This window comes from Echiichthys vipera (assembly GCF_963691815.1).
Source record: "Echiichthys vipera genome assembly, chromosome: 21".
Classification (NCBI taxonomy): Eukaryota; Metazoa; Chordata; class Actinopteri; order Perciformes; family Trachinidae; genus Echiichthys; species Echiichthys vipera.
In genome coordinates, this window is record NC_139846.1 from 14,676,369 (window position 1) to 14,692,243 (window position 15,875).

The 15,875-nt window shown below is 41.2% G+C and overlaps 1 protein-coding gene across 1 annotated transcript in view; it reads left to right on the forward strand.

The window, feature by feature from the left end:
* dok6 (docking protein 6) overlaps positions 1 to 15,875 on the forward strand; it is a gene marked incomplete at both ends in the record, with an annotated part of 48,274 nt that overhangs the window by 31,559 nt on the left and 840 nt on the right. Inside the window, 4 exons of the mRNA XM_083936379.1 lie at positions 2,893 to 3,012; positions 5,782 to 5,971; positions 6,501 to 6,639; positions 7,788 to 7,893. Coding sequence (XP_083792505.1) covers positions 2,893 to 3,012; positions 5,782 to 5,971; positions 6,501 to 6,639; positions 7,788 to 7,893 — 555 coding nt within the window. The remainder of the gene's footprint in view (positions 1 to 2,892; positions 3,013 to 5,781; positions 5,972 to 6,500; positions 6,640 to 7,787; positions 7,894 to 15,875) is intronic.

Genomic DNA, 15,875 nt, shown 5'->3' on the forward strand with positions numbered 1-15,875 from the left:
TATAATGAAAAAAAGACATGTTATCTCGCTTTTTAAAAATATAGGACCTTTAAGTCATCGAGGTCGAGGAAGGATAGAATTGCCATCTTTTTTAGTAGTAAAATAAATCTATTTAGGGAGTTGTGATTATAGTAAAAAATAGAGATGTATTTCCGAGCTCAATTATTTCCAAGGCCCAGCTCGGTCATGTTACATGAGAACTCAAGTGCATCAGATGCTTATTTGACATACAGCCTTCCCACTACTGTGCAATGAAGAATGAAAAAAAAAAAAAAAAAAGGAACCTGGCAGTTGAAAAGCTAGTCTCAAACTTATTTGAGAGCTGCCACCCAAAGAGGCCAAATAATTCTGAAGTGTTGACTGTGTTTTTGAAAGAAAGAAAAAAATAATTAGGTCATATGATAATCTGATATTTTACTTGTGATGCCTCCTTCCCAAGCAGTGGCATGTTGTTTAATGTGCTGTCAATGAAACACTGAACAAAGACGGTAACAGATCTTACATTTTCTTTTGACAGATGTGTGATTTGGGTGTAGAGAGAGAGTGTGACCTGCAGATTGAATAATGCGTCGACTCCTCATATTCCACATCTGAATCAGGCCTTAAGAAATTGTGCACATGATATCTATTAGATTCATCTAATATCTGGATAAAACAAAGCATTTTGATTGTCCCCTGATTCGGTTCTCACATATTCTCACACTCAACACCTCATCCTGTTTTTTCTCTTGCACTCCTCTCTAACACAAAACTCCATCCTATTACATTAAACGCCTACACATCCGCACATACATCTTCCTACCGAATTTCTTCATGCATGGCACATAGACTAGTAGCACGGATGCCTTTGCGCTGATGAAGTGTTTGTTTAGCTGATTTTCCACTCAGTGGCCTTAAATGTGTGGGAGTTTAGAGGCCCTCAAAGGCCATGGTAACTCTAAATGAGAAAAGCTGAATCTGAGGAGGCATGAGCAAGGAGGTAAAGTGCAGGCAGAGCTGCTGCCTTTGAGTGTATATGTGTGTGTGCATCTGTATTTCTGCTGTGTGTGTGTGTGTGTGTGTGTGCGTGTGCGTGCGTGTGTGTGTGGGAATGGAAGGCCTTAGGCAGCAGGAGACCTTATCTTCACCCTGCGAAGTTGTGCAGATCTGTCCCATTGGACACTACAGTTGATCTGACATACAGGCTCTCAGCTGTCACACAAGCTAGTTTCAAGTGAATAAAGTAAAAATACCTCCACACAAACTTGATTAATAGAAACAGAAACATTGTTCTGTTCCCGCACTTCCAAATGTGTCTCTTTACACATCACTGGCCACAGTAACATATCCCAGAATTCCACAGGGCCTGGAGTTAAGGAGCTTCAGAAAGATAACCAACTCCGCCATTTGACTCATTTCATACCCCAGTGACTCTCCCCAAAAGCTCACATAAGACAATTGGAAATATCTCCACTGTAAACAATATTTTTTTCGGACTTAACAGGAAGGTGAATTAGTATTCACAAACAACAGACTGCCACACAGACTTGATTCATGAAATAATTTGTCTCCAATTAGTCATCAATTAAAAAAATCTGTTTCAAAATCAATGCCCTCCCCCTTAAGGTGCTAGCTGACACATGTTGTAGATATAACTCACTACAAATAGCAATAATCATTTAGGATTTAACTCAAAATACCCCTTAAGAATAGTTGCACTTTTTGCCTTCGTGCAGAAAGTTTAATGAGAACATTGATAATAGCCTACTCTAATGTCTGAACGTTAGCTTTGCAACGACTGCCAACAGCTTAGACCCCTGTAAAAACAGCAACATGTTGTACCTTGAATGTAGTCTTGATTAAATAGACAACAAATAGCTGTTAATGTTAGCTGGTGCTGGTTGGCAGATTTATTGCGTCTGTAAAGATCCACGCTCTCTGTTTCACATTGTTTCCAGTCGTTAAGCTAAGCTAGCTAGCTGGCTGACTGTGACCATGAAAAGAGAAGGCTGCTTTCTTAAAGAAATAATTTAAAGGGCATATTTAACATAATTATACATTATACATACAATTCATTACATCGACAACCAAGAAATGAACACTGATAATATAAAACAATGAAAGGTAAATAAAATGAGTAGCTACTGCATGTTCAGTATCAAATGCCCACCATATAAATTAAGAGCTAATGCCACCATTTCTTATTAATCCCAAGGGTCATTTTCTTCATTGTATCTTTTGTTAATATAAATGTTCATGTCAGGGCATATCTGTCAACGTACACGATGGGTGCCAATATGTCTGTGATAGGCCAATATCGGCCAATCGATAGATCGGTCGGGCTCTTGCACATGATTAGAGTGGTATACATTTTTTCATCAAGTAGAGCAATAAGTGTGCTCATTCTTTTAACCAGCTAATTCTGTTGTTGAAATGTTCTTTATTTCTTTTCATACAATTTCTTTCCAATTAACAAGCAGCTGCTTCAATTTGGAAAATAGCTTATTGATTGTGTGAATAGATGATCAGTAGTTTCCGTTGTGACTGTGGCCATATTGTTCCAGCAGAGTTATTTATATTATACAGCCTTGGAACTGAGTATGTGTAAAAGGAGAGAGGAGAAACCCAGCTTTCACCAGGCATCGGCTGTTGCTGAACCCACCTCCTTTTTTAATCTACACTGAATTGATCAGATTGATTTTTCTCTCCCCCGGCAGTTAGCTTTACTCATGTCCTGTATGTAGCATTTTATTCTGAAATTCCTTGGGTTATTTATGTGCATGTGCATGTGTGAACACACTAAATGCAGCACAGTTGTGTTACATTAGTATGCTGTGTGTGGATATGGAGGAAGGTGTGTGTATTTAATGTTGGACATGCCTTAACGCTGTGCCGCTGTGTGTCTGTGTGCAGAGCTGGATGCAGAGGAATGGTGTAAGCTGCTGTGTGTGGAGTGCCTGGGCAGCCGTCTCAACGACATCAGCCTGGGAGAGCCAGACCTGTTAGCAGCGGGGGTGCAGCGGGAGCAGAACGGTGAGTGCCCAATTAGTCCCTACTAACACAGACAGCCATTCAGGGTCAATCTCTCACACTCAGCTCGCCACCAAGCAGTTAGCGGTTGCAGTCCGGGCCCGTATGTGTTAATGCAACTCGTAGGGTTAGGGGAGCAGAACAGCCACTGTCCAATTAGGCCTGGCTAATAAGGATGATTTTTTTCGTCAATATGTGATCTGAAGTCCCCTGGAAGAGTCTCTAGTTACATTAGCACATGTTGGTTCAACTTCAGATGTACTTTTAGATGTGTGTGTGTGTTGAAGAAAACCTGTGTGTGTGTGAGTTAGAGCACAGGTCACAGGCTGTGGTCAGGGCTCTGTTCCAGCCCTAATGAGAAATGCTGTGCATCACTGGCTTCCCTCATAATGAAGCTTGTCACAGAGATGGATGAGATTATGGCTCCTAAAGCCATGTGAAATAAATGTGCTTCCCCACATATTCCACTCACAGGAAATGGAAATGGAAAAGAGAGGGGACAACAGGGCGCTACTATCACAGTGGAGCTCATTCTCTGTGTAATTTGTAAACTCACAGAGGAAATTGAAAAGGCAACAGGCAAAGAAGAGCAGTTTAAAGTTGTAAAGGGGCGAGTAATTGAAAAGAATTGGCTGTCATGTCAGCCCATTTCATTTCACTGCAGCCATGCGGCCTGTATGAGTGAAAGAAACAAGAGGCTTGGGCCTGCAACCATGTTTCAATGAGTGGCCCTCCCCAAACAGCAGGGGCCGATAATTAGATCAGAGTTCATTTTCACTGTCCCTAAAAATATGCCACACTATGACATTGCCATTTTCTATCCACTGCAGACACATGGCTTATTTTGAATCATTAAGCGTAATTAGCGAGAACTAATTTAGATTATGGAGAAATCGCTCCCTCTCTGTCTCTCTTCCTCTCTCTGTCTGCCTCAGAGAGTTAGTTTAATGTGAACAAGCAGCTTTGGCTTCTTGATCCCAGCCCAGTTCACTGGATGACTTGTGAGACACTGTAAGTAAAGTCAGGTAAAATATGTTTTCTAAGGATTGTTGTACTCACTCACTGAAACATTGAGTCATGGGTAAAGTCAGTTTTAGTGTGATGTTGTTACTATGTATTATTATAGATACTGATTGGAATATTGCATACAGAATAGTCGACAATCCAAAATGATGAGGCAAAACCCACTCATTTGTTTCTCCATTAACAATGCTTATATTTCATATGTATATATATATATATATATATATATATATATATATATATATATATTTGGTATATTGTTGCAGTTTTTTATAAGCAATGTGTTTCATGAAACAAAGTAAAAGCTCCAACACTCTGTATCTTATATTCACATAGCAGAGAGTGAAGAATAATCCATCACATGATGAGAACTGACCCTTTATCTTAATCAGGCTCTGTGCAATCCCTTTTAAGATTTAGAGCTACATCCCAGAATATTAAATTTAGGTGGCTTAACTTTAATTCTGGTTACTGTGGTTTGAGTAATTAACATTGGATAGCTAGCTGACGGCTACAACGAGGAACCTTTAAGGAAGAATAATCTATATAAATATTATTTTGCTATTCGATATCAGATTTAAAATTCTTGCAAATACGGATACTTCACACTCAAAAATCTGAAATCCTCTCTAAACAAACATGACAGAATAGTCCGACATTTTGGGAAATACGCTCATTTGCTTTCCTGCAGAGATTTTCACTACTGCAAGGAGACAGTTAGCTTAGCCTAGCTCAGCACAGATATGTCAAGGAAACAGCCTGTCTTCATCCACAGGTCAAAATAATAAAGATAAAATGACAACCAGCCCCTCAAATCATCAGTCAAACAAATGAGATTTAGTGTAACTGCATTTTTAAATGTCACCTTTTAACGCTGCAAGCATCACACATTAAATGTATTCATGATTCATCTCCATTGAGAGATTCGAGGCAGATCCCACGCAACATGGACAAAACCAAAACTTTCTGCTGTAGATCCCACTAGCTGTAAGTGAGAAAATATGTTTTTCATCATTTAAATGAACCAACCCTTTTAGACATTGGTTCTCAAACTGTGGTACTTGTACCATTGGTGGTACTCAACCTCTCGCCGGTGGTACTTTAAGGAATCTCCCAAATTAAAAAAAAATGAAACATTAATTACTAAATGAATATAATACGAAGAAAATACTTAAACTTTCAGCATTTCCTTTAATAGTTTTGTTTCTGGAAAGGTTCCAGAAATGTACCGCCCCTTTGCAACCCTAGCTGTGATACAGTAGGTCACCTACAGTGTCTCAACCACATTTTAAGAATGCAAGGTAAATGGAAGGTAGGAAATCAATGATACCTCTAGGTATGTTTGATCAAATAGTTCAGTCTTGTAATTAGTGCCGAATTACGAGCTAGACTGTGATGGCAAGATATTAAGCAAAGGTGAAATAATTGGTTTGAAAACACTGACATGTCAGTTCTGATGCTACCCCTTCCTACAGCGTGGCTGTGGCTGAAGACGGTCAACAATAAATAATCTTATGATTTGGAATAAACCTTCCTGTCCGTAGCTGAATCGTGTTGTCCTACGCTGCTGTATTTTAACATTGGTCTTAGTGGTGGGACTTGAGAGAACCTGATATTTACTGAGGTGGAACGTCATGTACAAAGTTTGAGAACCACTGCTTTAAGACACTGGATGTAAATAACCATCTCAAGAGTTCTTCATGTTTGTTTTTTTCTACCATTGTTCCATTTTTTTGTGAATCTTTCCAGAACGTTTCAATGTGTACCTAATGCCTACCCCTAACCTGGACATCTACGGGGAGTGCACCATGCAGATCACCCATGAAAACATCTACCTGTGGGACATTCACAATGCTCGCCTCAAACTCGTCATGTGGCCTCTCAGCTCTCTGCGCAGATACGGACGAGACTCCACCTGGTTCACTTTTGAGTCTGGAAGGTGTGTGTGCAAGTGCTTGTGTTTGTGTTTGTCTTTTGTGTGTGTGTGTGTGTGTGTGTGTGTGTGTGTCTGTGTCTGTGTGTCTGTGTGTGTGTGTGTGTGTGTGTGTGTGTGTGTGTGTGTGTGTGTGTGTGTGTGTTTGAATTGTAAGTGGTGGGAGGGAAAACAACTTAGTTTTGGAAATGTCATAAAAACTTCAACAAAGCTCCTTTTGAATATTGAAACATCCCAGGATATCAGCATTTGCCGCAGAGCCCTTCAGGCATTGATGTGACACTAGCCTCTTTGAATGTGTGTCTTTGCGTGTTTACTGTATCTTCTCGTGCGTGCGTGCGTGCGTGCGTGCGTGCGTGCGTGCGTGCGTGTGTGTGTGTGTGTGTGTTTAACTTCAATGGGCCATTATATATCAATGCGCCTCTCTGTAAGTGCACATTCAACCATGCATTTTTTGTAAATCAGCAATCCAAGAGTAAGCACGATCAAAGTGTGTGCACTTCTCTCTGTCTCTGTGTGTGTGTTCCTGGCGCAGGATGTGTGACACAGGAGAGGGTTTGTTCACGTTCCAGACGCGGGAGGGGGAGATGATCTACCAGCGGGTCCACTCGGCCACGCTGGCCATTGCCCAGCAGCATGAGAGGATGATGGAGGAGATGGAGAAGAGCTCCCAGGTACATTTTTTTTTTACATTTTGCTGGTTTATCTGATTTACCCACAGCAGCTCACAATGAGGCCATCGGTTTTATTCTAGTGCTGCCAATGTCACAAGCATAATGAGTGAAAGTGTCAGCACGCCATTGTCCAGTGAATCATTATTTCGAGCATTCATAGTGTGCGTCACTTTCATACAGTAGCTAATACAGCATATCCTGTTGCACCTGATACTAGAATAATTATAAAGAAAGACTGCTGCATTTGTAGACATAATGTGATAGTTTCTGTATTACTTTGATGGTTCCTTCACTTGTCTTGTCTGATTTAGGCTGATTGAACTAGCATGCTACCGCTGCCTTTCACAGAATTATTTTTTAGAAACCAGGGAACACAAACGCCATAAATCATTATTTTCACACAAGATGTTCTCAAACACACACACACACGAGAAATATACATTTCTCTCAAGGTTTTGCTGCCCGTCCTCTCCCCAAAAGAGCCACCTTGGACCAGGAGCCCTCTGACACCCCGCAGTCTTGGCCTCCGCTCCCTCCTTCCATCACAACACCCATCCACCCCTTCCTTCCTCCCTCCTTCCTTCCGTTCTTCCTCCCCCTCCTCCCCGCTATCATCTGTATTCTTTATTTATGTAGGCCTGCCTAGTGTTTGATGAGCCTTGACCATATGGCCATGCTCTTGGACCCCACCATTTGGGAACTTTTCCAAATGCAGCATTTACCCTCAGCTCTATAAATCACACGGATAGCTACAAAAAACTGACCACTCGCAGTTGCAGAATACATGAAAGCAAGAACATGCAGAATTACTCGTTTTTTTTCCCTGTAAAATATGTGATGTTTGTATGATGTTTTGCATATATTTCCAGGAGTAGGCTCTAAGAGGAAGTCTTTAGCTCGACACTGCAAATAAAAATCTATAAAACACACATACAACAACAAATAGCACAACATCATAATCCCAAATGAATCCTTGTGTCGCCTGCCAAACAGCAATTCAGTGGAAACATGTCATTCAACCAGCATTATACCGTACTATGTGTGCTTTTTGTTTACTTACGCACCCAGAAAAATGTCCCCTGTTGTGAGCGAGTGACTGAGAGTGACAGACATTGAGAGACACCGTAAGCTTTCTCTGTCTGTTTCAGATCCACCCCAGAGAGACGCTCACCAAGTCCATCTCACTGCCACGCAGCGCCTACTGGCAGCACATCACGCGTCAGAACAGCGTGGGAGATCTCTACAGTTACCAAGGTAAAGGCATGAAGTTACTAATTATCATATGCATGGTGTTTTTGCTATTTCTTTTACCTGCTTGTGTCTGTTGTAACGTGCAAAACACTTTGGATGAGGTGGAGGAAAGCGAGGTGGAAAAAAAACCAGGAATATTGTACTGGGACTGGAAATGGTGACTAGCACAGATCAGTTTTTAACTTTATATCTCCAGATAAACCTTCCAGATATGGGCTGTCTGTCATACAAGAATATTATGGAAACCTCTGAATTAAAATTACATTTGTTTAGCTTTAAAGGCTAGACTTATCGGTTTCTACTAGAACATACTTACATCCTTTAATGTTTTTTTTCTTCTTCTTATTCTTCTCATACGGTCTGTCTGAATATACCTGTATTCACCCTGTGTCAAGCGTTTTTGCTTGTGTCTCTTTAAGCCCCCCTCTTGAAAAAGTCTACTCTGATTGGTCTACTCTGACTGGTCTTTTGCATTTGCGTTCTTGGCGTTGCTGTCATTTCAGCTGGGGAATGATGGTAATGGCACTACAGTGATACTTACTACCTATATACAGGTGCATCTCAAAAAATGTGAATATCGTGTATATATCATTTCAGAAAGTGAAAATTATATATATTCTAGACTCATTACATGCAAACCAAAATGTTTAAGGCATTTTTATATTTTGATAATTAAAGCCTACAGCTCAAAAAAAAAAAAAAAAAAATGTATCTCTTTTTATGCCGTTTAAAAACCATAGATCTCTCACTCTGGTTTAGAACACATAACCACAAATCTGGGGAAGACTGCTTACTTGACACTGTCTAGAAGACACTCATTCAATGCTTTTACATGCACATCAGTAACTAGAAAATGGCCTTACCCTGGTTAAGGCAATGATCGGATTATTGAAGGTCCCCTCGTATACATGAAGGGGGTTGAATGGGAAAATGACAGTAACTGGACCTCCGGTACAGTAGGTGGCTCTCCGCCAACATCCGGCTGGACTGAATACAGCTTTTTTTCCAGTTTACCTTTGTCAAAATCACAAACGGCTGACTTTGAACAGAATTACGACCAAAATGGGTCTTCTAGTAATGTTACTTGCCGTGCTGAGCATGGGAGACGAGAAACCCGATATTAATCCGAGAGTGCTGTTTACATGCATAATTAAATCGGGGAACTGAAGGAGTTCCCCACTTCTGTTAACCGGGGTATGAGAACCCCAATTTTACCCGGGATATGGTGTTTAGCCACAGGGGATCATTGCTGAAAGGGCTGACTGTTCAGTGTTGCATATTCATGGAAAATTGACGATTCAAGAACGTGTGGGAGTTTCACAAGGAGTGGGCTGAGGCTGGAGTCAGTGCGTCAAGAGCCACCACACACAGACATGTCCAGAGAATGGGCCGCATGAGTCCCATTTCTAGTGTCAAGCCACTCATGAACCAGAGACGTTAGAAGTGTCCTACCTGAGCCAAAGAGAAAAAAGATGGACTGTTGCTCAGTGTTCTAAAGGATGGGAGTAAATGTTAACTTTAATGTGGTCATCAAGGTCCCGGAGAAGTACAGAATCCAAGTTGCTTGAAGTCCAGTGTGAAGTTTCCACAGTCAGTGAGGATTGTGGGTGCCGTGTCATCTTCTGGTGTTGGTCCACTGTTTTATCAAGTCCAATGTCAAAGTGGACTTCTAACATGAGATTTTAGAGCACTTCATGCCTCCATCTGCTGAAGCTTTATGAAGATGCTGATTTCCGTTCCCAGTAGGACCTGGCACCTGCCCATGGTGCAAAAAACAGTACCTGGTTTGCTGACCATAGTATTACTGTGCTTGACTGGCCTGACCTGAAACCCACAAATAATCTATGGGGTATTGTCATGAGGTAGATGAGAGACACCAGACCCAACAATACAGATGAGCTGAAGGCCACTATCAAAGCAACAGGGGCATCCATAACCCCTCAGCAGTGTCACAGGCTGATCACCTCCATGCCAGTAATTCGTGCAAAAGCCAAAAACACGGACACACACACACACACACAGACAAACCTATAATCTAAATTAAATTGGGGGTACAATATTTGTGTGTTCTTGAAAGTAAATGAGTTCATATTTGCGTATGGGACAGAGAGAAAGGCGCTGCATGTCTGTGTGGACTTAATGTACAAATTGAAAGGGTGTATTTGTGAGTTTGTGTGTGTGTGTTTGTGTGTAGATGAAGACCAGAGGAAGAAAGGTGATTAGTGAGCTGATGAGATTACGCTCTGTCCATGGTATTAGTTGATTAGTAGACTTATCTGAGGATTATGGGCCTTTTGGCTTTCACTGATAGGGCAAAACAGAAAGCCAGGCAAAGATGAAATTCGATCTGACGTCATCATTTTCTTTTGAAAATCCGAAGGCTGGATTTATTTTTTATTATCTTATTGTGGCCTGATAAGCTTAAAAGGAGAATAAGTCTTCTATTCAAAACATCAACATGTTTTTCTTTTACTCATTTACTCCAAACAGAAAAGCTTCCACCTCAGGGTCATTATTTATAGGCCCAGTCTCTATAAACTCCCTAAACTCTGTAGAGCAGAGGAGCCTCTCTCGCATCCATCACCCTGGCATCTCCGCTGATCCTCCCACATTTTCTCCTCGCGTGTCTGTCCGATTCAGAACAACCCTCCACCTTCTCTCGCTCATACACATTCAGCGCTACCATTATCTCCCCCCCTCCTTTCCCATGAATAAATTGAATGCATCAGTGTGTTTGGGGACGCAGCGAAATGTCTCGTCAGACAAGGGGGACGACAAGGTGATTCTGGTGAAGCGACAGGAGTTTAACTCCTTTTGTGACACAGGATGTTTGGACTGCGAGAGGCATGTCAGGAGAAGCTCACACACGTCGGGGTAGTGGTGCTGCTTTTAACATGGCTGCGAGCCAGTCTTAGATGAGGAAGGCCATATAGAGTAATTGCATTGATTCTTCATTGGCAGAAGGTCTCTACCTCCCTGGAGCTTTTTTTTTGCATCCCCTGTTGTCCGTGCTGCCTTTTGCACTCTTAACATAATTTTATAAGTTGTAGCAACACAAAAAAACACACTGCATTTTGAGTAGGGCTGGAAACACATATGAATACATTAAACAGATAATATATTCTAAACAGATACAACCAGCGTCCAGATACTTCAGTAAGATTTGAACGATGGACACAATTTGCCACAAACATCACACCACTTCTTCTAAAAGGTTGTTTTTTTTTCCGGCTGTATTGTCGCTGACCCATATTAAGGGCAGATGAGGTGGTTTGGCCCTGTAAATCTTTAAAAAGGAAAGAAAGAGGAGTAGTGCAATAAAAAAAAAAGGTGCCGTTTATTATCAAAAAGTACTTTACTGGAGCACAATGGAACCCAGAAAATTCAATAAAACTAGATTAATCTGAAGCAAAATAAGACCAAACAAATGAAAGCTGCAGCCTCACAGCAAGCTGCCAACTCCAGTGAATGGCATTTTTCCTTCTCAGACTCACCTAACTGGAACACACCGCCTTCCCAGATTAGTATAGGGCAAGCGAAACAGGGCAATATACCGTTTATATAAAAAATGACAACCACAAAAAGAAAAGACGAGACAGAGATAAATAATAATACATTTTTCAGCCAATAAATAAAAACTTGCATGTGGCTAAGAATAGCATAACTCAATGTCTAATGACTGAGCACCAGGTACTCTCACATTGTTCCTGAAAACAACATAAGCAATCTGTTAGTCTTACATTCTTTAAGGTCTGTTGTACAGTATGGGGCAGTGCAAGAGAAGCTTCGGACCAACCAAACAAGCCAACCGGTGCATCAGTTTCAATCCATAGGTTATAACTTTTACAATACCAAACAAACTTGTCCTGCCAAAAAAGGGACAATGATCTGTCATAAATATCTGAAACATTAGGATATATTTTGTACACTTTTTTTCCTTGGAATAACGTAATCTGCACATGACAATCAGCTGCAACATGGCATTAATTGAGCTCCAAACCTTCCCTCTTCACCTCTTCAGCTGACTTCATAACAATGTCTGCCTCCAGCAGATTTGATGAATCTGTTTTCTTACAGGACTGTTGTAACAGAACTGTTCAGAACCAGCTTTCTTTAAAAGCGTGAAAAGATGCATTAAAAGGTTGATTTAAAAAAAAAAATGTGAATAACAAAAAAGGTGGGCTTGAGGAAAGGCGAAAGCTTCCTTCAGCTCCATATAAGATGCAAATTGATTAACAAACCATTGATGCAAGGTTTCATGGTTACTCCTGATATTACAATGTATCTACGGCCACTTCTTTAAAGATAATACAATGTAATTTACTGCAGAAACATCTCCCTCCATTCCTCCCAGTCTCTTCCTGCTCAGAGGACATAATTAGGTAAACCTGTTTGCACTTTACTTGATTGAGCTGATTGATCTACCCCAACAACCCAGGCAAGACAACAACAAAGAAAAAACATCACGCACACACACACACACACACGACAGGGTAAAAACCAACTTGTTCAAATAAACTGAAAAATTGGACACAACACTGGGGCCTAGTAACCTTATCATACTAAATACACAAATTGCTAAATAAACAGATACAGATAGTAGCCTTAGTCTTTAGACACAGACACAGTATACAGTATATAGTAGAAAATATCTTCAAGAAAATACAACTTTAATGAACACCTCATTTGAAGTATGTCCAGTTTATAGTGTTTGCTTCAACAATCAGAGATAGATCTCTCACTTTTTCTTCTGTAATAATGACAGAAACAGAGGTAAGAAATCAGGAATTTAGACCATGATGACTGCCTGCCTTTGCTCCTTGGCTGTATCACGTTGTGTGTGATGAATATCCAATCAGCACAGTCAATTTGCTGAGTCATGCTCGATTTGCTTTCAAATACCTCACGGGTCCAGGGGAATAATTAAGGAACATAGTTACTTGTCCTGTTGAGGTTTATCCACTTATTTGTTTATTTCTTTGCCTTGGTTAACAGGGGACCTGGCAGGGAAGTAGAGTCAATTATTTAGTTTAATATACTACACATCTGCTTTTCATTTGTCTGGAAATGTCTCAAAAATACATCCCATAAGCTTTGTTTGCCATAATTGAAAGTAATAATTGTCAAATGTTTTGTTTAAAAGAAACTGAGGGATGTGCTGTAGAAAAGAAGAAAAAAAGCACTCAGCCTTGATGAAAACGAAACACACTCCCCCATAGTATTCACCTTTTTAAGTAAAAGCAAAGATAGATGCTTTAATCTCCAGAAACACTAACATTGTATCTACTTTCTAGTGTGTTCCACCTCTACTCTCCTAATGTTGTTCACTCCTTTGCATTTCAGTGATCCTGCACTGTTCTTTGAGTTTGCTGATGCATAGAAAAAAGTGCACTTTATAGTTTTGGAGTTGAAATAGCAACGCACCACGTCTGTTGGAAACGGTTCAATTACCAACTCTAATAGTGGAATGGAAAAGGGACAAGAATGCTTGTTTTTCTTCCTGGACCCATTTTTATGTAATCTCATGCCATTTCATACTTCCTCTCTCTCTCTCTCTCTGCATTTCATTGTGCCCCACAGTTTAGTGCCGTAGCATTAGCAATTCTAATGGAATGGAGCGCTGTTCTTAGTTTGATCGGCTGGGAGTGATACGAGGGGATTTTACAGAGAGGGAGCAAGTATCAAAGGCACAGGGACAAGATGATTGGAGAACAGGATGATAACACTATCTTATCTGCAACAGGCTACAAGGAATATAGTCGATGTAGACGCAAAGAGTGAATTCCATTAAAAAATCCATTGCAGCCAGGAGTTCTTTCGTGGTTGATGCTTTGAAAGTAAAGGTCCCATTTTGTCCGAATGTATTTTTTGATTGTAAATAATAATGAGGTCGAGGTGCTATATAAATACTGTAAAAGAATCAATCCACAGAGAAATGCACACAGCCTGTATTCAGAAACTGTGCTTTAAACGAGCTTCCGGGACTTCTGTACGGTTGTGATGTCACAACTATACTATATACTGTATATACAGTAGGTAAAGTGTGCCTACAGTGCTGTTACAGGCATTCAGTGGCTGCAATGATGGAACAGGCACACCAAGCTTTCAAATGCAGAAGACCTGGAAACACTGACCAATCATGGCAGAGTGGGCTTTTTCGGGAGGGGGGGGGCTTAAAGAGACAGATGCCAAAACGGAGCGTTTCAGACAGAGGGTGAATACAGGTATATCCAGATAGACCATAAAAGAAAAATAATGGGTTTATTAAACATCAAAGCATGTAAACATGTTCTAATAGAAATGCCAAATACCAGTATGAAACACAGAATTTACATACTATGGGGCCTTTAAAGTGAATTATTGCTCCTCTGGCTGGTTTACCACACAACAGAAACAAAGCTGGATTTCAGCAGCCTTATATAATCCAGAGTTCGTGGTACACGCAGCCTCTCTTTCTCTAGTTACAGCTGTTACTAGGATGCCATCTGGGTAATCGCACTATGAGGAAGGAAGGTGCAGACAGGTGCGTGTATGTGTACAACACAAGCATGCATGAATAGCTGCTTGTGTGTCCGGACCCACCATTGTATCGGTGGGTGTGTGAGTGCCCTCCCTGCCTGTCCTGTCTGCTCCGGCCCAGCAGCTGCCACCCCAGATAGGATGACATGACCTTCCCTGGTAATGAAAAGGCACTGACAAATCACTGTCTGCTTCTCATAGGGAGAGGAGCGGAGGAGGGATGTTGACACCATCTCCTCTCTGTGTTTTTATTACCATTTTTTTGTGTGTGTGCAAGCGTGTCTACATTTGCGTCTCCCTTCCAAAAGCGCGGCTCTCGTCCGGGGTCTGGCATCACAAAACAAACACTGCTGTTTATGACCGAGGAAATGATGAGATCTGCTTCACCCTCTCTGTCTGCACTGGGCTCTCTGCCTCCTTTTTTTCTAGCCCAAATTGGCCTTGGTTGAGAAGAGGGATTGTCTTGGCAAAGATGTGAAAAGGATATGCCTGGTTGCGCACCAGTCGTTTCAGCAATCTATTAAGTACAGCGTGGAGAGGAGAGAAAGTGTCCCCCTTATTTTAACCTGCAGTGGTTTTTCTCTAGAACAAGGACTGAGCTGCATTTAAAACCTTAATCTGGAGCCTTATCTCATCTTTCCTTATTTTGGTGAGTGGTGGAAGGGGAAAAAACTAGTGGACAGAGGTGTGTGTGTGTGTGTGTGTGTGTGTGTGTGTGTCTGTGCGTGTGCGTGTATATGACTCACCTGTTATGACTGGTACTGTTGTGGTTTCATTCTCACACCCGAGCCAGTCCCTCTGTGCTTTCTCCTGCAAGTCTGTTCCATTAACTCACACAGGGAAAAAAAGCTTTTTTCAGTGTTATGCCTTCTCTTCCTCCTAGTTGTGAATCATTTCTCTTCACACACATTTCTGTTTGACTCTCTGTGGCTTTGACACGCATTCACACAGCCAGTTGACATTGATTGTGAGGCTGACTGAGACACGTTTTATATTCAAAGTCGTGGTGAGTTGGCAGTGCGTCTCGCGGTCTGAGCATGATTCCCTATGGTGGCAGCATGACTGGCCACACACACACACACACACACACACACACACACACACACACACACACACACACACACACACACACACACACACACACACACACACACACACACACACACACACACACACACACACACACACACACACACACACACACACACACACACACACACACACACACACACACACACACACACACACACACATGAATGATTTGCACCGTATAAAACCATGTTTGTTAATAAGCACTTCAGCACCACCAGCAGAAGAGAAAATGATCTCCGTAATGTAACCGTAACCGTGGAAGAAGACAGCTTACAGGAAACACAGACAAATTTTTAATTTTGGTGATCAAATTTCAATTAACCTTTTCGCGGTAAACTGATTTAAAGTGTATTGATGTGCAGCAGCTTCTCTTA